The sequence below is a fragment of the Piliocolobus tephrosceles genome, chromosome 2, assembly GCF_002776525.5.
Source record: "Piliocolobus tephrosceles isolate RC106 chromosome 2, ASM277652v3, whole genome shotgun sequence".
Lineage (NCBI taxonomy): Eukaryota > Metazoa > Chordata > Mammalia > Primates > Cercopithecidae > Piliocolobus > Piliocolobus tephrosceles.
The window spans coordinates 193,162,413-193,184,663 of record NC_045435.1 but is presented as its reverse complement, the minus strand read 5'-3'; the positions used below and the strand labels follow the sequence as shown (position 1 = coordinate 193,184,663).

At 46.0% G+C, this 22,251-nt stretch overlaps 1 protein-coding gene across 18 annotated transcripts in view; it reads left to right on the top strand.

Moving 5' to 3' along the window:
- Positions 1-3,679: 3,679 nt before the first annotated feature.
- The window catches only part of RUBCN (rubicon autophagy regulator), a 55,912-nt gene continuing 37,340 nt past the window's right edge, over positions 3,680-22,251 (top strand). For 14 of the 18 annotated variants that reach the window (XR_002732126.1, XR_002732124.1, XR_002732125.1 and 11 more), the window contains exons 1-2: positions 3,680-3,945; positions 21,077-21,230. Coding sequence is in view for 10 of the 18 variants with exons in the window: in XM_023214871.1 (XP_023070639.1) it covers positions 3,881-3,945; positions 21,077-21,230 (219 nt within the window). In the remaining 8 variants the exon portion in view is untranslated. Of the gene's footprint in view, positions 3,946-6,331; positions 6,382-20,430; positions 20,561-21,076; positions 21,231-22,251 lie in introns of all 18 variants that reach the window. The other 4 variants (XM_023214872.1, XM_023214867.1, XM_023214873.1 and 1 more) reach the window with 4 other exon arrangements.

The following is a 22,251-nucleotide window of genomic DNA, read 5'->3' as shown; positions in this document are numbered from 1 at the left end:
AAAAACAGTGGTACATTCTTACAATGGACTAATATACAGCAGTTGAAATCAATGAACTACAGTGATCTAGTGACATACAACATGAATGAGTCTTATAAGATTAAGCAAAACGGCTCCAAAGAATAAATATAGCTTGACACCCCTTTTATAAAATTAAAGCATAAAAATGTTAAGCATATAGATATTTTAGGAATATAGATAGATGCAAAGAAATTATATAACAAAGAAAGCAATGGAATCATAAAGAAGGGGTTTATTAGCCGGGCATGGTGGCACCTGCCTATAATCCCAGCTACTCAGGAGGCTGAGGCAGCAGAATCTATTGCTCACTGCAACCTCTACCTCCCAGGTTCAAACGATTCTCATGCCTCAGCCACCCAAGTAGCTGGGATTACAGGTGTGTGCCACTACACCGGGCTACTTTTTCTTTGTATTTTTAGTAGAGACAGGGTTTCACTATGTTGGCCAGGCTGGTTTCAAACTCCTGATGTCAAGTGACCTGCCTGCCTGGGCTTCCCAAAGTGTTGGGATTTCAGGCGTGAGCCACCGCTTCTGGCCCCTAGGATCTCCTGATAGAGCTGATTGCCTTTATTTTATTTATTTATTTATTTATTTATTATTATTATTATTATTTTTTTTGAGACGGAGTCTCACTCTGTCGCCCAGGCTGGAGTGCAGTGGTGCAATCTTGGCTCACGGCAAGCTCTACCTACCTGGTTCACGCCATTCTCCTGCCTCAGCCTCCTGAGTAGCTGGGACTACAGGCGCCTGCCACCACACCTGGTTAATTTTTTGTATTTTTAGCAGAGATGAGGTTTCATTGTGTTAGCCAGGATGGTCTCGATCTCCTGACCTCGTGATCCACCCGCCTCGGACTCCCAAAGTGCTGGGATTACAGGCATGAGCCATCGCGCCTGGCCTTTTTTTTTTTTTTTTTTTTTTCCTTTTTTTCAGAAAAAGTCTCGCCCTTATCGCTCAGGCTGGAATGCAGTGGCGCGATCTTGGCTCACTGCAAGCCCTGCCTCCCAGGTTCAAGCGATTCTCCTGCCTCAGCCTCCTGAGTAGCTGGGATTACAGGCATCTGCCACCATGCCTGGCTAATTTTTTTTGTATTTTTTAGTACGCCTGTAATCCCAGCACTTTGGGAGGACGAAGTGGGTGGACCACCTGAGACCAACATGGAGAAACCCTGTCCCTACTAAAAAATACAAAATTAGCCGGACATGGTGGCAGATGCCTGTAATCCCAGCTACTTGGGAGGCTGAGGCAGGAGGATCGCTTGAACCCGGGAGGCGGAGGCTGCCATGAGCCGAGATCACACCATTGCACTCCAGTCTAGGCAATGGGTGAAACTCTGTCTCAAAAAATTAGATAAATAAATAAATCATATAGTGTTAATTTGGGATTATACTGTATGCCAAAAAATAAAGTTCATACATTTATAGAACTAGAAGTAAGGCCAGGTATGGTGCTTCATGCCCGTAATCCCAGTACTCTTTGGGTGACTGAGGCAGGAGGATTGCTTGAGCCCAGGAATTTGAGACCAGCTTAGACAACATAGTGAGACCCTGTCTCTACCAAACATTAAAAGAAAAAAAAAAAATTAGCTGGGCATAGTGGCACTGCCTGTGGTCCCAGCTACTTGGGAGGCTGAGGTGAGAGGATCCGCTTGAGCCCAGGAGGTCGAGGCTGCCTTGAGCTGCGGTAGTGCCACTGCACCCCAGCCTGGGTGACAGAGCAAGACTGCATCTCCAAAAGAGAAGAAACACACAGAAGGTAGAGAAATCCCAATGAGTAATATTGCCCCTTTCTTAAAAAGTATAATCGTTTAGTAGGAAAATGAGAAAGTTTGAAAGAGTATTTTTTAACCTAAATGAAATCATAAATTGCTTTAAGAGGCTCTTTCATTTTTAATTGCCAAAACACTTTTCTCAAGTTTGAAAATACCTAAAAGCCAGGTTATTTTCATAGAGTCATTAGTTTTACACAGAGTTATTCTTCATCCCTCTTTCTCCCTCACTTGCCACAGTCAGTCCTTTATAAAGTAGTGCTGATTCTATTGCCTTCACATTGCTCTAATCTGAACCTCTTTGTTCTCTTCAACTGCTGCTGTAGTTTAAGCCTGGGTTTGCAAACTAGCAACTCCAGGGCCACCTTCAGCCTACGGACAAACTGTGTTTGGCCTGTGCAAAGTTGGAAGTTTAAAAAATTTGTTGGCAACGTTTAAAAATTTGGAAGTTGTGCTTAAAAATGCAGCTCTTAAGCTTCTTTTAAAAAATCAAAATATCATAGCTAGGTGTGGTGGCTCGCACCCGTAGTCCCAGCTATTCAGGAGACTGAGGAAGGAGGACTGCTTGAGCCCAGGAGTTCCAGGCTGCAGGGAGCTATGATTGCGCCACTGCACCCCAACCTGGGCGACAGAGAGAGACCCTGTCTTTGAAAAAGAAAAAAGAGAAACCAGAATACCTGGCAACCCTAGGCCCACGTGTTTCTTCCAACTGGTTCGCTTCACTTCTTAGCATTACTTGGTTATCGCCCATAAGGACGACCAGTCTCCTCTATCCAGCCTTCCACCCTTACCTCAATATAGTGCTATATCTTTCCCATCTCCTGTCCACATTGTCAAAAGTGGTTTTCTCATCAGATTCGATCAAATCACTTCTTGATTTGCATATACTTGATTCGCTGATTGTTTTCAGGATACAATCCAAACTCCTTAAAATGGCATTTCACGATCTGGTTTCCCCACACCAGAACGCCCACACCACGCTGCTGCTCGCTCCTTCCCAGCTCCGGCTACCCAGCACCTGCAGTCCCCCAACCAGCACTTCCTGCCTTCTATCTGCCGTGCTGCTCTCTCCACCTTCTCGTCTTGCTCCTGGCTAACCTGTACTCAGCCTTCAGAACTCTGCGTTGACATCCCTCTTCCGAGAGCCCCCGGAAGCCTTTCTCTCCTGCTGTTTCACGATCCCAAAGCCACCTGTGCTCTTATTTGTGAGCGCTTCATCTACATGCTGGAGATCTCCAAACACCGGCGGCGGACATTAGGCCCGGGCGGGCTAGGTGGGGTTAATCGTACCGGGATTAGATCAGCGTTATTGCCTAGTCTACATCTCGGACTGAGTTCGGTCCCCAGCGTGTAATGTGACGCGGGTAAATACGGGTCCGCCCCGACACGGATCCCTGAGACCGCCGTCCCCCGCCGCTTGCGAGCGGGCCCAGCCAGCCACTGGGTGCGCGTAGTCCACGAGCGCGGCCCGGGATTGGAGGGCGCCGCCTGCGGGAGCGGCCTGGGGTTGGAGGGCGCGGCCTGCGGGAGCGGCCTGGGGTTGGAGGGCGCGGCCTGCGGGAGCGCCCTGGGGTTGGAGGGCGCGGCCTAGAGAAGCCGCCTGGGGTTGGAGGAGCGCGGCCTGGGATTGGAGGGCGAGGCCTGCGGGAGCGGCGTGGCGTTGGAGGGCGCCGCCTGCGGGAGCGGCGTGGCGTTGGAGGGCGCGGCCTGCGGGAGCCGCCTGGGGCTGCAGGGCGCCGCCTGCTGGAGCGGCCTGGGGTTGGAGGGCGCCGCCTGCGGGAGCCGCCTGGGATTGGAGGGGCGCTGTCTGCGAGCGCGGCCTGGGATTGGAGGGGCGCGGCCTGCGGGGGCGGCCTGGTCTCGAAGGGCTTGCCGGGAGCTGTAGTCCCCGGAGCCGGAAGTGGGGGTGGCCGGGATAGACGCCGCAACCCAGGCGGCTGTCGCTGCCGCTGCCGCCGCCCGTGTGTAGCGCATCACCCGGAGCCCACCGGCCGCAGGTGCCTCCTCCGGCCCCAGGGGCCCCCGGGAGCCCTGAAGGGCGAAGCGGCAGGGGCGCCTCTCTTGGGCGAAGAGGCGGCCTCGCCGCCCCGGATGCGGCCGGAGGGCGCAGGAATGGAGCTCGGAGGCGGCGAGGAGCGCCTGGCTGAGGAGAGCAGGTGGGCTGGGAGCGGCCGCGGAGTCGGGGCAGCGACAGGCGCCGGAGCCCCGGGAGGCTTGGGAGGGCGCGGGGCCACGGAGAGAAGGGCCGGGCGCGACGAGTCTCGAGGACGACGGCTGCGGAGGACTTGTTTGGGAAGCATTTCGCAGAGGAGGGACGGGCGGGGCGGGGATGGGGCGCAGGCGGGCGGGTGGGATTTGCGGATGGCCAGGGGAGCAGAGGCGGGTGAAGCTCAGACCCAAGACTGCTGGAGAGGAGGTGGCTGCCGAGAGAGACGGGGCGAAGAGGCCGGAGGGGCTGCAGTGAGGCTTTACAGGCCAGAGTCTACAGATAGGGCAGGGCACCACCCTGGCTGAAACTTGCCGTGGCAGCAAGTGGGGCCAACGTGAGGAGGAGGATGCTGTAAGAACTCCTGGGAGCGGAGGGGAAGCGTTGTGAGTGGCGTAGGAAGAAGCTTAGGCAGAGATGAGCGTGGGGAAGAAGGCGAGGAGAGCCCGGGGAGAAAGTGAGCGAGTGTCATGGCGGTGCGGTGGGGGTGGGGGCTGCCCAGGAGACCCGCAACTCGGCACGTTGTCATTGGCGAATCGCTGTCAGAGAGTGGCAGGACCTCTGTGGCATTTCCTTTCGTCTTCAAACCTGTCACTTCTTCCTCACAATGCAAACTAAGCAAGTTCACATGTATTTATATGGAACCATTGTCAGAAAGTTCATATCTTCTAGAAATTGGGGGATATACAATAGAAAAACTACTTTGGACCGGGTGCGGTGCCTCACACCTGTAATTCCAGCACTTTGGGGGAGACCGAGGCGGGACACTTGAGTCCAGGAGTTTGAGACCAGCCTGGGCAACCTAGGGAGAACCCCGTCTCCACAAAAATACAAAAATTAGCTGGGCGTAGTGGTGCTCACCTGTGGTCCCAGCTACTCGGGAGGCTGAGGTGAGAGGATCACCTGAGTCCAATAAGTCGAGGCTGCGTTGAGCCGAGATCGCACCACTACACTCCAGCCTGGGCGACAGAGGAAGACCCTGTCTTCAGAAAACAAAAATCCGAAAAAACACCAAACTGCTTTGACTACATGATGAATTGGAGTCTGTAGAGATGATTTCCATATTTAGGGTTTGCTTCATTAATAACTCTGGTCTTAATCTTTTAAAGAGACTGGAATGCTGACAGGCGACAGCAGGAATGTGGCATGAGGGAGTCATACTTGACATTTATTGTTTTATTTTTTGAGAGAGGGTCTCACCCTGTCCCCCAGGCTGGAGTGCAGTGCCGTGAACAAGGCTCACTGCAGCCTCCAACTCTTGGGCTCAAGCGATTCTACTATCTCAGCTTCCCAAGTAGCTGGGATTATAGGTGCCAGCTACCACACCTGGCTAATTTTAAAAACTTTTTTTGTAGAGACAGGCTCTCACCATATTACCCAGACTGGTCTCTAACTCTTGGACTCAAGCGATTCTCCCCCACCTCGGCCTCCCAAAGTGCTGGAATTACAGGTGTGAGCCACCAGGCCTGACCTCGCTTGACCTTTAGAAACAGTTTCAGATATAATGATGGTCTCAGGAGCAGCTGGGGTCCAAAAACTAGAAGCAGAATATTTACCTTTGAGAAAATATCAACAAGGAAAGATTTATGAGACGTTCCTGGGTGAAGACTTGCTCTTTTTAAGGGTGACTCTACTTTTATGTGCAAAGTGGCCTGTTGAATAAACCTGGACTAACAGGACTTTGGGGCTCCTGCCTGAGATCTGAGAATGATTTGTACTAAGTGAAACTGAACATTTTACTTCCCTTTTCCATATTTCGGTTTCTGCTTTGCCTATTTGTCTATTTATTCTTCCTACAGATGTCTGTGAAATGCCTCATGCGAGAGGTCACATGTAAATTCTAAACACGTTTTGGGATTGTTTTGATTTCCCTGCACCACTTCATGTGAGGGAGGCTGGGTTATTTTTTTTTATTATTATTTTTATTTTTTGAGATGGAGCCTCACTCTGTTGCCCAGGCTGGAGTGCAGTGGCGCGATCTTGGCTCACTGCAAGCTCCGTCTCCCAGGTTCATGCTATTCTCCTGCCTCAGCCTCCCGAGTAGCTGGGACTACAGGTGCCCGCCACCATGCCCGGCTAATTTTTTGTATTTTTAGTAGAGACGGGGTTCACCGTGTTAGTCAGGATGGTCTCGATCTCCTGACCTCATGATCCACCCTCCTCGGCCTCTCAAAGTGCTGGGATTATAGGCATGAGCCACCGCGCCCGGCCTGGGTTAGTTACTTTTTTAATGTATGTAACAAACACTATTTACCACATGCCAGATATTGTTTTAAGGTATTAAGACATGAATACTGCATTAACTTCTTTAATCCTATGACTGCTGTATGCTGTAGGTACTACTGTTATCACTGTGGCACAGATGACAAAGCTGAGAAATGGACGGGTAAGTAACTTGCTAAGGTTGTACAGCAAATCCCTGGCAGAACTGGATTCAAATCTGGGCAGTTTGGCACCAGAGTCTGCGCTTTTTTTCTTTTTGTCTTTTCTTAGAGACAGGGTCTCACTATGTTACCCTAGGCTGGTCTCAAACTCCTGGGCTGAAGCGATTCTCCAGCTTCAGCCTCTCAAAGTGCTGAGATTACAGGCATGAACGACCATGCCGGCCCAAGAGTCTATACTTTTTTTTTTTTTTTTTGAGATAGAGTCTTGCTCTGTCGCCAAGGCTGGAGTGTAGTGGCACCATCTTGGTTCACTACAACCTCTGCCTCCCAGGTTCAAGCAATTCTCCTGCCTCAGCCTCCCAAGTAGCTGGGATTACGGGTGCCCACCACGACGCCTAGCTAATTTTTTGTGTTTTTAGTAGAGACAGGATTTCGCCATGTTGGCCAGGCTGGTCTCGAACTGCTGACCTCAGATGATCTACCAGCCTCGGCCTCCCAAAGTGCTGGGATTACAAGCTTGAACCACCGCGCCTGGCCCGAGTCTGTACTTTTAATACTTACACTATGCTGCCTCTCACTATGCTAATAGTAACAAAGGAATGCATAAGATAGTGAATCAATTTCATAGCATTCCGTGCCTGTCATCCAGGCCAGTAGGATAGCTCCTTTGCAAAATTTTTTCCCGTCTTTTACTCTTTTTATGATTGCCTCTTAACCAAAACTTCAATCAAAACTTAATTTTAGTAGTGGGGTTATCCTCACAAAGTCACTCACGTCATTATTGTAGGCGCACTGTGTTGGCGGCTGGTTAATTCAGAACGTGTTGTTTAATGAGGCTTCATGGTACTGATGGCCTCCTTAGCTTCAGATACACGACTGGTAAATACATTCCTTGTGCCTATTAATTGAGCCTTTGTGACTGGGTTACTGCAAACATAACCTTTCTCTGGCCAATGAAACACCCAGTTCAGAAACAGTCTCCTTGATGAGATAGCATCATTTTTATTTATTCATTTATTTTAAAGATAGGGCCTCGCTGTGTCACTCAGGCTGGAGTACAGTGGTGCAATCATAGCTCACCGCAGGCTCAAACTCCTGGGTTCCAGTGATCTTTCCGCCTCAGCCTCCTCCGTAGCCAGGATTACAGGCATGTGCCACCACTCCCAGCTAATTTTTAAATTTTTCAAATTTTTTGTAGAGACGGAGTCTCACCATGTTGCCTAGGCTAGTCTCAAACTCCTGGCCTCAAGGGATCTTGCCGCCTTGGCCTCCCAGAGCACTGGGATTACAAATATGAGCCACTGTGCCTGGCCGGTAGCGTCATTTTAAAAATGAAGGATGAAACTTTTTAGTATATTTTCTTTAAGTAGTTGATATAATGAAATGTGAATAAGCTTCAAAGTCAGATAGACCTGCATTTGAATCCTAGTTCAGGATTAATTTGGCTTAACTTGATCAAGTTAACCTGCCTGAGTAGGAAGAATAATGCTTTCCTGCCTGAGAAGTTTCGAAGATTCAGTAAAATAATGTGCGTAAAGCTCCTGACTGAGAGCCTGATATGTAGGAAGTAGAAAAAGTGTCGACTCCACCCCTTGCTAGTTTTTTTTTGAAATAAGGCGAGCGTCTCCCCCACGAGTGACTGTTTGCAGGGGCATCACTTGTTCTTCCTCTTTCAGTGGCTCCTCTATCTGAGCTGAACACACTGGGACCTAGAGTGCGGGCTGAGCTTCCCTCTCCCCCTCTTCCCCTGTAGTGTGCTTATGTGATGGGCTTCCCTGGTGTTTTCCGTCTGGCTCTCACTCCAGCAAAACGCTGTGGAGCTCAGGGATGCTACTTCCCTTTCCCTCGTTTCCTCAATGCCAGTTATTTTGAGGTTGCCTGGTAAAACTACTACACTATGCCGGGCGCGGTATAGTAATTGCAGCTCATGCCTGTAATCCCAGCACTTTGGGAGGCCAAGGCGGGCGGATAACGAGGTCAGGAGATCAAGACCATCCTGGCTAAGGTGAAACCCTGTCTCTACTGAAAATACGCAAAATTAGCCGAGCGAGGTGGCGGCGCCTGTAGTCCCAGCTACTGGGGAGGCTGAGGCAGGAGAATGGCGTGAACCCGGGAGGTGGAGCTTGCTGTGAGCCCAGATCACGCCACTGCACTCCAGCCTGGGCGACAGAGCGAGACTCCATCTCAAAAAAAAAAAAAAAAACTACTAGACTGGTAAACTGCTAAAGGAATGGTCTTTCTAGCAGTTGCTCTGTGTCCCTAGACTGCCTTGGCCTTACAGTCTGCTGCTGAGCTTGCAACTCAGGGACATGCCCTCCTCAGTGTTCCTGGCACCGCGATCCAGATACAGTCAGAAATCAAGGAGTGAGATCTGTTTTAGTGTCTCCAAACTAAGCTTATTCACTGACCAAAACCTTCCCCTCCTCTGATCTCTGTTAATAGCATTTTCCACTCACTCAACCAAGCCGGAGCATCAGAGTGAAATTTGACATTTTCCTCTTCTGCATTTCCCACATCTAAGCAATCACCAGGGTCGAAAATGTTGTTTCTAATTTTTCTTTTGAAGCCTTCTTTTTTTCTCTGTTTCCAAATATAATGGTTTATAGTACTAAAACATCTAGGGTGTACTGTTGCTTCAGAAATGCCCAAATATGGGTGTTCACAGTGAAGAATGGGTCTGTGTCTCTGGGCTCTGTGTGGTGTGTGATGTGTTGTTTTCATTCTCAGGTAGACTCTTCGACAGGACTATCGTGGCAACTCCAAGCTTAGCAATACCAGCAACAAGAAAGATGCGGTCCCAGTAGCTCCAGCAAAAGCAAAAATCCCAGGGCTGACTCTTTTTGGACTGACTACGTTTCCGTTCTTGTGGTCAGAGTATGGGCTATTCTGCTTAGTCAGGCCTAAGTTATGTGCCCAACCCTGGATCCTAGAGCAGGGTGAGATCTTGGAACCTCATGGACCAGAGTAAGTGGTAGAGAGGTGGTTCCTCAGCGGAAAATCAGGGTTCTCTTACCAAAGTAAAGGGACAGATTCTGGGCAGATACAGTTTATTTACTGTAGACCCATATAATCTCTCCTTGGGGATTACCTCAGTAGCTTCTTAACTAATCTTCCAACTTGAATTTAGTCCCAATTCCAGATAGCCCCACCCTGCTACTCGTTTAATTTTTCAGAAACAAAATTACTGTAATGTTTTACTCAGAGATGTTTAGTGATTGGCTGGGCTTGGTGGCTTATGCCTGTCATCCCAGCACTTTGGGAGACTGAGGTGGGTGGGTCATCCGAGGTCAGGAGCTGGAGACCAGCCTGGTCAACATGGCAAAATGCTGTCTCTACTAAAAATACAAAAAATTAGCCAGGTGTGGTTGTGCATGCCTGTAATCCCCAGCTACTGGGGAGGCTGAGGCAGGAGAATCGCTTGAACCCGGGAGGCAGAGCTTGCAGTGAGCCGAGGTGGTACCACTGCCCTCCAGCCTGGGTGACAGAGTGAGACTGTCTCAAAAAACAGAACAAAACAAAAGCAATGTTCAGTGGTTTTCCCATTGAAAATAGAACATTTTCTATGTCAAAACTCCTCACCCTGGTATTGAATCTTTTTTTTTTTTTGAGACGGAGTCTCGCCCTGTCACCCAGGCTGGAGTGCAGTGGCACCACCTCGGCTCACTGCAAGCTCCGCCTCCCGGGTTCATTCTCCTGACCCCGTGATCGCCCGCCTCGGCCTCCCAAAGTGCTGGGATTACAGGCGTGAGCCACGGTGCCCGGCCTGAATCTTTATGTTAGTACTTAATGAAGTTTCCAATTACAAAATCATGGCACACTCACCCACTCTCACGTCGTTCTCGCCCTTCTCATTCTTGCTTTTCTACCCTCGCTGCAATACCTCCCTCTTTGCCTGGAGAGCTCTTAGTCGCCCCTTCAGTGACGCTTCTTTAGAAGGCACCCGCCCTATTAGAGCAGATCTCAGGTCTCCCTTCACAGCGTGGCTCTGTAAGTGCCCATTCCCCCCGTTACGTTCTGAGTTCTCTGACAGATGGGACTCGTGACCCTCTTTAACCACCAGTGTCTAGCCCAGTGCCTGACACGTAGCTGGTGTTCAGTGAATATTTATTTGAGGAATGAAAACATGAAGAGTGTGGTCATCCCTCTTCAGTTGGGCAGATGCGGGTGGAACTGTTGTCATTGGAAGTGCCACTTTCTTCCCATTTCTCCTGTTCATTTTCACTTTTTCACATTTTTAAGTTTCCTGTTTTCTTTCTTTCACGTCTCCTTTTGATTATGCTAGGGGTTAACAGTTTGTATAGAACTGGTAGCAAAGCAGGATGATCACGTGATTTTAAAGCAAACTAGCAATTGCTAGTTCGATTTTTAGTACAAGAATTAAGGAACGTACCCTGGAAGCTTTTGGGGAAACTGCTGTTGTCAGAACCCAGGAGGGGAAGGGCGTTTCAGCTGACTGCAAGGACTCTAAGCCTGAAGCTTTTCTCAGTATTCCTCTCCCCACAGCTGTTTCTGTTTTTTAAAGGGTTCTCACATTGTTGCCCAGGCTAGACTTGAACTTTTGAGGTCAGGCAATCCTCCTGCTTCAGCCTGCTAAGGAGCTGGGACTACAGGTGTGTGCCATTGTGCCTATCTTGCCTTTTACCTTTAAATCATCTGCCTGAAACTGGAGAGACTGAAACACTGTCTTTCCTCCTGTGCCACTACTATGAAAGTGGTGTTGTGTGCCTGCTTTCCCTTGTTTGTAAGGCATTCTGCTACCTAGACAGTACTACGATGAGCCTGGTGAAGTCGTAAGATTGTCTTTCTTATATGGCTCATGAAATCAGCCTTATGGTGCTGCAGTAAAACCTTTAAAGTTTCTTCCATTCCGTCAAGCAGATGAAAGTCATGTCCAATATTTGAGGAAGCCCTTCCTAGCTTTCCTACTTCAGCGAGAGGACCAGCAGCATCAGCAGGGCCTTGCAATCGTGCTTACCCACAGGCTTCACCTTGGTTTAAATGCAGTGGCGACACTCTTTGGACATGGAACACTGTGACCAAACTTAATTATGTTGCAGACTGTCCAATCCTATGGAATTTTTGGCAGAATTTTCTTTTTAAGCAGAATGGGTAAGAAGGCTTTATTCTAGGTACCCTTCTTGATGTTGTTGGATTTATTGGATTTATGCAATGGAAGTTCACAGAGAGAAAATGACAGAGAAAAGAGAATATTATTCTGTGCTGTATGATAGTGCCTCCCCTAGACGGTCAGTTACACCCTCCTCTGTGAAGCAATTCTTGTCTCCATTGTGTACTGAGGGAATTGAAGCTTCAAGAGTTTTTAAATGGCTTGGTCAAGAATGTGGATCTCGGCCAGGCGAGGTGGCTCACGTCTGTAATCCCAGCACTTTGGGAGGCTAAGGCAGGCAGATCACTTGAGCTCAGGAGTTGAAGACCAGCCTGGCCAATATGGTGAAACCCCATCTTTACTAAAAATACAAACATTAGCTGGGCATGGTGTCAGGCACCTGTAATCTCAGCTACTTGGGAGGCTGAGGCAAGAGAATTGTTTGAACCCGGGAGGCGGAGGTTGTGGTGAGCACTGCCCTCCAGCCTGGGCGACAGAGCAAAACTCAATTTCAAAAAAAAAAAAAAAAAAAAAAAAAAAAAAAGAATGTGCATCTAGTTTGTGAGTAGCCAAGATTCAAATTCAAATCAGTTTGAATGACTGTGATGTCTATTTTCTTTCTACTGGGTGACATTTTCCTCCTGCTTCTTATTAAAATACAAAAGATCTGTAATCCCAGCACTTTGGGAGGCTGAGGCGAGTGGATCACGAGGTCAGGAGTTCAAGACCAGCCTGACCAACATGGTGAAACCCTGTCTCTACTAAAAAATACAAAAAGTAGCTGGGCGTGGTGGTGGGTGCCTGAAATCCCAGCTACTCAGGAGGCTGAGGCAGGAGAATTGCTTGAACCCAGGAGGCAGAGGATGCAGTGAGCCGAGATCCCGCCACTGCACTCCAGCCTGGGTGACAGAGCAAGACTCTGTCTCAAAAATAAAACAGTCTAGGCACAATGGCTCACGCCTGTAATCCTAGCACTTTGGGAGGCCGAGGCGGGCGGATCACGAGGTCAGGAGATCGAGACTATCCTGGCTAACACGGCGAAACCCCGTCTCTACTAAAAATACAAAAAACTAGCCGGGCGTGGTGGTGGGCGCCTGTAGTCCCAGCTACTCGGGAGGCTGAGGCAGGAGAATGGCGTAAACCCAGGAGGCGGAGCTTGCAATGCGCCAAGATCGCACCACTGCGCTCCAGCCTGGGCGACAGAGGGAGACTCCATCTCAAAAAAAAAAATATATATATATATATATACACACACACACACATATATATATAAATAAAAAAATACAAAAGAAATAGAAGATACATAGTCCCTTTCCTTCAGGAAACAAGCTATATAATATTAAATTACAGTCTTAAAATATTTTTAGAAGGAATAGTGTAGTGACATCATATGCTTTTGGAGTTCTAATAAAAGAGCGATAGTGGGTCAGATTATTTAGAACCTTTTGAGAGAAAGTTGAATTAGAGCTGGACCTGAATCCCTGAATGGGGTGCGAAGAGGCATTCCAGGTGGAGAGTTCTGCATGCATAAGGTCACGGCAGTAGGAGTGAGGTTGGCACGTTTGTAATAGCGTGTGATAAGGTGTCTGTACCTAACCTGAGGAGTACCGAGCAGCAAAGCTGGTATTTAGATTGGGGCCAATGATGGAGAATTCTTCACCTCCATGCTAAGGAATTTGTTGGTGGTTCGGTTTCTGACATAAGGGATTTTTCATCCTTATGTTAAATCTACTGATTGTTGAAATTGTATACATTTGATGTTACTCATTTGATAAATGGGTGTCAAGTTACAAAGCACACCTACAGGTACTGCTTATTCCCTCCTAGACATTAAGATTCTCCTTTGGCCGGGTGCAGTCACTCACATCTGTAATCCTAGCACTTTAGGAGGCCGAGGCAGATGATTGCATGAGCGCAAGAGTTTGAGACCAGTCTCAGCAACATAGTAAGACTCGCATCTCTACAAAAATAAATAAAGATTCTCCTGTCAGCCGTGAAATGTATGGGACTGGCCAATGGTTACATTCTCCCAGGTGCCCCAGAGCTGAGAGACTATATAAGAGAGTCAAGTATTTTTTTCCTATAAGCATGTTCTTTATTTAAAGCATATTATTTATATAAAAAGCATATTCAACTACATAGCCTGCAAGTTAAATACTAGATAATTAAAAACAAAATATATAGCGAGATAAGAAGAAAAATTAAACACAAATGTGACAGTGTCTTGCTACCTCAGTGTTACCAATAATTATTTCACTTAATTATATTCTTTTCTACCTGAAGGAAGAACACATTACTTCTTTCCAGGAAGTAATTTCTGGCATTCAAAGTCCCAGGGACACTTGCCTGACCACAGTGTTTCAACGTAGAAGCCCTTGATACTTGAGTATTTTAAAAAATCCTTTATGGGGCTTTCCAGCTTCTTGTTTATTCAGATTATTGGTCCTTTTTTTTTTTTTGTGGGGAGGGATTTTTTAGGGTTTTTTTGTAGAGACAGGATTTTGCCATGTTGCCCAGGCTGGTCTTGAACTCCCGAGCTCAAGCAGTCCACCTGCCGTAGCCTCCCAAAGTGCTGGGATTACAGGCATAAGCTACCACACCCAGTCTACCGGTCCTTTATTAATTGCTCATCTCAGGAAAGGCCTAAACAATTCCCCTCTCCTCTACAATTCCCCCATATTACCAAAGGTAACCCCTATTAATATACTATTTCTTTTCATATTTTTATGTTGAGATCATAAATCTGATTTTACATTCTGCTTTTTATACCTTAATATGCAATAATTAGCTTTAGAAACTTTTTGGTCAAAAGTTCTCATTCTTTCATGATATTTCATCGTGTGTATATCACACCTTTCTTCCTCCACTTCGGGGATCAAACCATTACCTGACTTGGGACAACCTGACTGACTTTGAGCTGTGATCCATGGGCCTGTCCCAGAGAAAGAGCTCACTGTGGAAGGGACATGCCAGTGAGCTGAAGCTGTTTCCTTTACCACTAAAAAGAGGATTTGGGGATTGAAGATAGGCCAATGTGTATTTCTTGAATCTCACTTGGCAATTGCATAGTACTTTCACTTATTTACTATTGATCGTATATTTCATATATATCATATGTAAGATATGCACATATCATATAATTTTAGTGATTATGTTTTAGTTATGTAGGTAGTTATATAGTGTAATACTTTACAGAATTTTGTAGCTTTTTATTTTAATCTTGAGTGTTACTTATTATAACATGGTAAGCTTAAGACTGAGTTGGCATTTAGGAAAACTGTTTTTCCCTAGATATACTTATTTGAGTCACTTAAGTGATTTCTATTCCTCTTTCAAAGAGGAATGTGGTCAAGATCCTCCCAGAAGAAGGTAGTTGGGATTTTATTCTGAGATTGGCTTTATTGTGAGTTGATAAAAATGATTTACATAGAGATGGGTTGTGCCCTCCCTTGCCACTAGGCCTGGTTCCACCCAGGCATAGGGTGAGAGGGTTAGAAAGAGGTGCATTTCATTTATGGTGATTAAAGGAGAACATTCTGTATACTTGTGGAAGTGGCTCTCTACCAAGAGCTGCTTTGAACCAATTCACTTCCAAGGTCTTGATTGTGCTCATATAAAGATTACATGTGAATACAGGGTGATACCATTCAAATAACGATTACCAAGCAGGTAATAGGAAAAACTGACCTTACCTGCTGAAAACATGGTTAAAGAATAGGGAAAGGATATATATATATACATATATATTTTGAGACGGAGTTTCACTCTTGTTGCCCAGGCTAGAGTGCAATGGCGTGATCTCGGCTCACCACAACCTCTGCCTCCCTAGTTCAAGCAATTCTCCTGCCTCAGCCTCCCGAGTAGCTGGGATTACAGGCATATGCCACCATGCCTGGCTAATTTTTGCATTTTTTTAGTAGAGAACGGGGTTTCTCCACGTTGGTCAGGTTGGTCTCAAACTCCCGACCTCAGGTGATCCACCCGCCTCAGCCCTGTAAAGTGCTGGGATTACAGGTGTGAGCCACTGCGCCCGACCTGGAAAGGATATTTTATTTCTCCATTGTGATCTGTTTACTTGCATCTAAGATTCAGGCATAATGGTTTAATCAAACCGTTGTGTATGAGCTTCAGTTGAATTTAGTATTTCAACTCTCTGATACTGATCATTGTGTCATTGGGTAAACGATCCTAAAAAGATGAAGACGCTAAATAGATAGGCAATATAAAAATATGTAAAAATGGGACTTCAAAAATTCCAGATTTGGGGAGGAATGGAGTTAAAGTATAGGTTTTGTTTGTTTCTTTTCCTATCTTTATGATCAAACTTAAGTTGCTCTCAGTTTAAAATAACTTTTTATGGGCCTGGAATGGTGGCTCACACCTGTAATCCCAGCACTTTGGGAACCTGAGGTGGGCGAATCACTTGAGGTCAAGAGTTTGAGACTGGCCTGGCCAACATAGTGAAACCCCATCTCTACCAAAAAATAGGCAGGGGCCTGTAACTCTTAATTCCAACAACTCAGGAGGCTGAGGCATAAGAATCGAGTGAACCTGGGAGGTGGAGGTTGCAGTGAGCCGAGATTATGCTACTGTAGTCCAGTCTGGGTGAGAGTGAGACTATGTCTCAAGAAAAAAAAAATTAAAAATAAATAAAATAACTTTTTATAACTACAAAATGTGTTTTGTAAGCCTCATGCTGACTACAAAGCAAAAACCTATGACACACCAAAATTGAAAAGTAAGGACTCAAAGCACACTGCTAGAGAAAGTCAACTGCCACAACAGAAGTAATGGAAAGAAAGAAACTGTAAAAAACTAGAAAACAAGTAACAGACCTGACTTACTGATAATTACCTTAAATGTAAATGGGTTAAATTCTCCAAATGAAAGACAGTGACTCAATGAATTTTAAAAAAACATCCAAATAAGACCCAACCATATGCTGCTTCCAAGAATCTCACTTCACGTGTGAGGGCATACATAGACTCAACGGGAAGGGATGGAAAAAGATACTCTATGCAAATGGAAACCAAAAGAGAGCAGGGGTAGCTTTACTTATATCAGAGAAAACAGACTTCAAATCCAAAGCTGTAAGAAGAGTCAAAGTCACTGTATAATGATGAAGGGTCAATTCAACAAAAGGATATAACAGTTTGTGTGTGTGTGTGTGTGTATCTGTGTGTGTATGTGTGTGTATGCATGCATGCATCCAACATGGGAGCTCCTTAATATATAAAGTGAATATTAATAGACCTAGATGGGGAGAGAAACTCTGATACAGTAACAGTCGAGAACTTTGATACCCTGCTTTCAGCAATGGACAGATCATGCAGACAGAAAATCAACAAAGAAACAACAGCATTAAACTGTATCCTATAATGGACTTAACAGAGACATCTACAGAACATTCTACTCAATAACTTCAGGATACACATTCTTCTCAGCAGCACATGGAACCATCTCCAGGATATATGGTATCATATGGTAGGCCACAAAACAGGTCTCAACAAATTTTTAAAAATTGAATCATATCAAGTATTTATTTATTTATTTATCTGAGACAGAGTCTCACTCTGTTGCCCAGGCTGGAGTGCAGTGGTGCAGTCCCAGCTCCACCTCTGCCTCCCGGGTTCAAGCAGTTCTCCTGCCTCAGCCTCCTGTGTAGCTGGGATTACACACACACACCACCACACCTGGCTAATTTTTTTGTATTTTTAGTAGAGATGGGGTTTCGCCATGTTGACCAGGCTGGTCTTGAACTCCTGACCTCAAGTAATCCACCCACCTCGGCCTCCCAAAGTGCTGGGATTACAGGCATGAGCCACTGCACCCAGCCATTCAAGTATCTTTTGTGACTACAATGCAATGCAACTAGAAATCAATAAGAAGAACAACTTAGGAAACTATACAAATACTTGGAAATTACACAACATGCTCCTGAACAACCAGTTGGTCAATGAAGAATTAAGAAGGAATTAGAAAATTTATTGAGACAAATGACAATGGAAACACAGCCTACCAAAACAGTGGGATACTGTATAGCAATTAACATCTACATCAAAAAAGTAGAAAGATCTCGACCTAATGTTGCACCTCAAGAAACTAGAAAACCAGGACAAACAAAACCCAGAATTAGTAGAAGGAAAGAAACAATAAAGATCAGAGCAGAAATAAATGAAATAGAGACTGGAAAAAAAAAATATATATATATATAAAAGATTAACAAAAGAGTTGTTTTTTTCAAAAGATAAAATTAACAAACCTTTAGCTAGACCAAGGGGGAAAAAAGACTCAAAATAAATAAAATCAGAGACAAAAAGGAGACATTGCAACTGACAGCACAGAAATACAAAGAATCACTAGAGGCTGTTATGAGCAACTCTGTGCCAACAAATTGGAAAACCTAGAAGAAGTGAAGAAATTTCTGCACACATACAGCTTACCGATACTCAATCATGAAGAAATGGAAAACCTGGACAGACCAACAATGAGTAATGAGATTGAATCAGTAATAAGTCTCCCATGAAAGCAAAGCCCGGGGCCCGATGTCGTCACTGCTGAATTCTACCACACCTTTAAGGAAGAACTGATACCAGTTCTTCCCAAATTATTCCACAAAACTGAAGGAGAGAGAATTCCTCCATACTCACTCTGCAAGGCCAACATTATCCTGATACCAAAGCTAGAGAGGGACACGAGAGAAAAAACTGCAGGCTAGTACCCCCAATGAGTACAGATGCAGAAATCCTTCAGAAAATACTAGCAAACCAAATCTAATCACTCCACATTAAAAAAAAAAAAAAAAATCAGAAGCTAGCCAGTGTCGGTGAGGATGGGAGGAAAGGGAATCCTTATACGCTGCTGGTGGGAATGCAAGTTAGTACAGGCATCGTGTGGCACAGTCCGGAGGTTCCCATTACGCGACACAGTTTGGAGGTTCCTCAAAAAGTTAAAAATAAAACTACCATGTGATCAGGCCATCCCGATACTGAGTATATATCCAGAGGAAATGCCATCAGTGTATCAAAGCGGTGTCTGCACTCCTCTATTTATTGCAGTGCTATTCATGATAGCCAAGATATGGAATCAACTTAAATGTCTATCAGCAGCTGGGCACGGTGGCTTATGCCTGTAATTCCAGTACTTTGGGAGGCCGAAGTGCACAGACCACGTGAGGCCAGGAGTCTGAGACTAGTCTGGCCATCATGGCGAAACCCCATCTAACTAAAAATACAAAAATTATCCAGACATGGTGACCTGAGCCTGTCATCCCAGCTACACGGGAGGCTGAGGCAGGAGAATCGCTTGAACCTGGGAGGCAGAGGTTGCAGTAAGCCAAGATCATGACACTGCACTCCAGCCTGGGTGACAGAGAGTGAGACTCTGTCTTAAAAAAAATGTCCATCAACAGATTAATGGCTGAAGGTAACAGTATGTGTGTACACTGTGGAATACAATTCAACCTTAATTCTTTCAGTTTTGGCAACATGGGTGAACCTGGAAGATGTTACATTAAGTGCAGTAAGCCAGGCACAGAAAGACAGCTGTCACATGCTATTACTCATCTAATCTAAAAAGTTGTTCTCCTGAAAGTAGAGAGTGGAATAGTGGTTGCCAGAGGATGAGGAGGGTAGGAGGGAGAAGGGGATGGAGAGAGATTGGTCAACAGGTCCAAGGTGACAGGTAGGAGGAGTACGTTCTGGTGCTCGGTTGCACCGGAAGACGACGAGGGTTAACAGCAGTGTATGGTGTATTTCAGAACAGTTGGAAGAGAGGTTTTTGAATGTTCTTATCACAGGGAAATGATAACTGTTTAAGATGATGGATATGCTAATTTGTTACGATCAATGCACATTGTATCCATTGTATACTGTAAATATGTACAATTATGTATCAGTCAAAAATGTTTTAAAAGGTGACACTACAGTAGCTATGTAAATCAAATTTTTACAAAAGTTTTCTTCTACAGGAGAAGATACCAAATATAGATTGTTTGGTATCTCTTAGAATAAAAGCCACATTCTTTTGTAGCTTTGGCACCTCAGGGACATTATATCGTGAGGAAGGGAAATTCTTCAGCTTTGTCCAGAGGAAATTATAGGTAGATCTGAGCACTCAAAGTTTCTAAGATGTCAGTGCTCTTTGTATAATTTTGAAATCAAAGCCCTAGGATGATAGAGTACTTAATGTTTGCTTTTGGATTTATCATGATGTTCTTTTTTTTTTTTTTTGAGACAGAGTCTCACGCTTGTTGCCCAGGCTGGAGTGTAATCGCGCGATCTCAGCTCACTGCAACCTCCGCTTCCCAGGTCCAAGCGATTCTCCTGTCTCAGTCTCCCGCGTAGCTGGGATTACAGGCATGTGCCACCACACCCGGCTAATTTTTGTATTTTTTGGTAGAGATGGGGTTTTGCCATGTTGGCCAGGCTGGTTTCGAACTCCTGACCTCAGGTGATCCACCCGCCTCAGCCTCCCAAATTGCTGGGATTACAGGCATGAGCCACTGCGCCCAGCCTCATGATGTTCTTTAACAGTTAACCTTGTAAGCTTAGTACAGAATGAATCAGAACACAGGTATGCAGAGTCACTTCATGAGTCAGACTGATTCTCAGGCCTGTGAGACCGGATTATAACCTGTTGTTGGCACATGTGAAAACTGTGTCACTAAGAAATCAGAGGCTAGTTAGCTCTGAGGAAGAGGCATAGGATATGCAGAGTCCTGAGCAAAAGTTGGCAGTCCATTGGCCTCTGCAAGGGCCGTTTCTGACAGTATAACCATAAATGACATTTTAGTGACCGCCTTAGTCCTACAGTTTCTGTTCTTCACGATGCTGTAGTTAGCGCTTGGAAATACAGGAAATAAGAAGTCGTTTTTGGCCTTTTTTGTTTGGCAGAATAGGTCTGGTTCTGAGTGGATGCCTTCATCTTTTTGTATATTGCGCAGGTACTGTCATTGTTAAGAAATGGATCTTAGGCTGAGTGCGGTGGATCACATCTGTAATCCCAGCTCTTTGGGAGGCTGAAGTGGGAGGATCCCTTGAGACCAGGAGTTAGAGACCACCCTGGGCAACATAGTGAGACCCCATCTCTACAAAAAAACTTAAAAATCTTCAGGCTGTGTTGTTGCACATCTGTAGTTCCCAGCTACTCGGGAGGTTGAGGTGGGAGGATCACCCGAACCTGGGAGGTTGAGGCTGCAGTGAGCTGTGATCGTGCCACCGCACTTCAGCCTGGGCGACAGAGTAAGTGTCTCAAAAAATAAAAATGGATGTGAATGGGTTATACGCCTGTAAAGTAAGGGTTATACGCTACTTACGTGAGGATTGGGTGAGATAGTAGATGAAAATCCTCTTACAAAGCATAACTTCCCATTTGAATGTGAGGGTTTTTGCTTTTTGCTTTTTGTCTTTATATTAGTACCGTTCACAACTTTGATTCTCTCAGAGTTGAGTTTTACGCCCAAGTGAAAATTAATAGGGGAGAGGATGTCAGGATGTGGGGCGGGGGCTCCTCGGCTGAGGCTTGCTTTCATGTGATCCAGATCAGGTACAACAAAGGTAACTAACCACTGGTAACTGATGCCCTTGCAGGAGGGAACACTGGCAGTTGCTGGGTCATTTGAAGACTACGGTGGAGGGTTTGGTATCAGCCAACAGCCCCAACGTCTGGTCTAAGTATGGTGGCTTGGAACGGCTCTGCAGGGACATGCAGAGCATCCTCTATCACGGGCTTATCCGTGACCAGGTACGCAGAACTCCTGTTTTTGCCAGATTGGCCGACTCACTTGTTGAAAAGAAACAGTCACATTGGCAGGGAGGAGATGAAGGCTACTAGTCTGTGAACTCCTGAGAGCAGCTGTGACTTAATATATTTTTTTAACATACAGAACATTTCACATCGTGTCTGATGGGCCATAGATGTTAATGGAATGCAGAAATCACTGGGTAGGACAGCAAATCAGCAACAAGAGATTAGGTCAACTTAAAAGTTTCCTATTGTTGCTGTAACAAGTAACTACAAACCTAATGGCTTAAAACAACACGGATTTCTCATCTTACGGTTCTTGAGATCAAAGTCTGAAATGAGTTTCACGGGGCTGAAACCAAGGTGTCTGCAGGGCCGCACGCCCTCCGGATGCTCCGTGGAGAATCCACCGCCTCGCAGGACTGCACGTCCTCTGGACGCTCCGCGGGGAATCCATTTCCTTGCCTTTTCCAGCTTCTCTAGGTTTCCTGCATTCTTTGGCTCTTGACCACTTTCTCCATCTTCAGAGCCAACAGCACCTTCAGATCTCTCTGCCCCTTTGTTTGTTTGTTTGTTTGTGTTTTGAGACAGGGTCTGGCTGTGTCACCCAGGCTGGAGTGCAATGATGCAATCATGACTCGCTGCAGCCTCGACCTCCCGGGTTCAAGCAGTCCTCCCACCTTCAGCCTCCCAAGTAGCTAGGGCTACAGGCACCCGCCATCACACCCGGCTATTTTTTGTATTTTTTGTAGAGACAGAATTTCACCATGTTGCCCAGGCCGGTATTGAATTCCTGGTCTCAAGTGGTCCTGCCTTGGCCTCCCAAGGTGCTGGAATTACAGACCTGAGCCACCGTGCCCAGCCCTCTCTGCTTTCACATCCCTTTCTCTCCTTATGGACCATTCCTCCCTCCCTCCTAAAAGGACTCTTACAGTGACATTGGGCCCACGTGGATCATCCAGTATAATCGCCACACCTCAAAATCCTTAATTTAATTACACCTGCAAAGTCCCTTATGTCA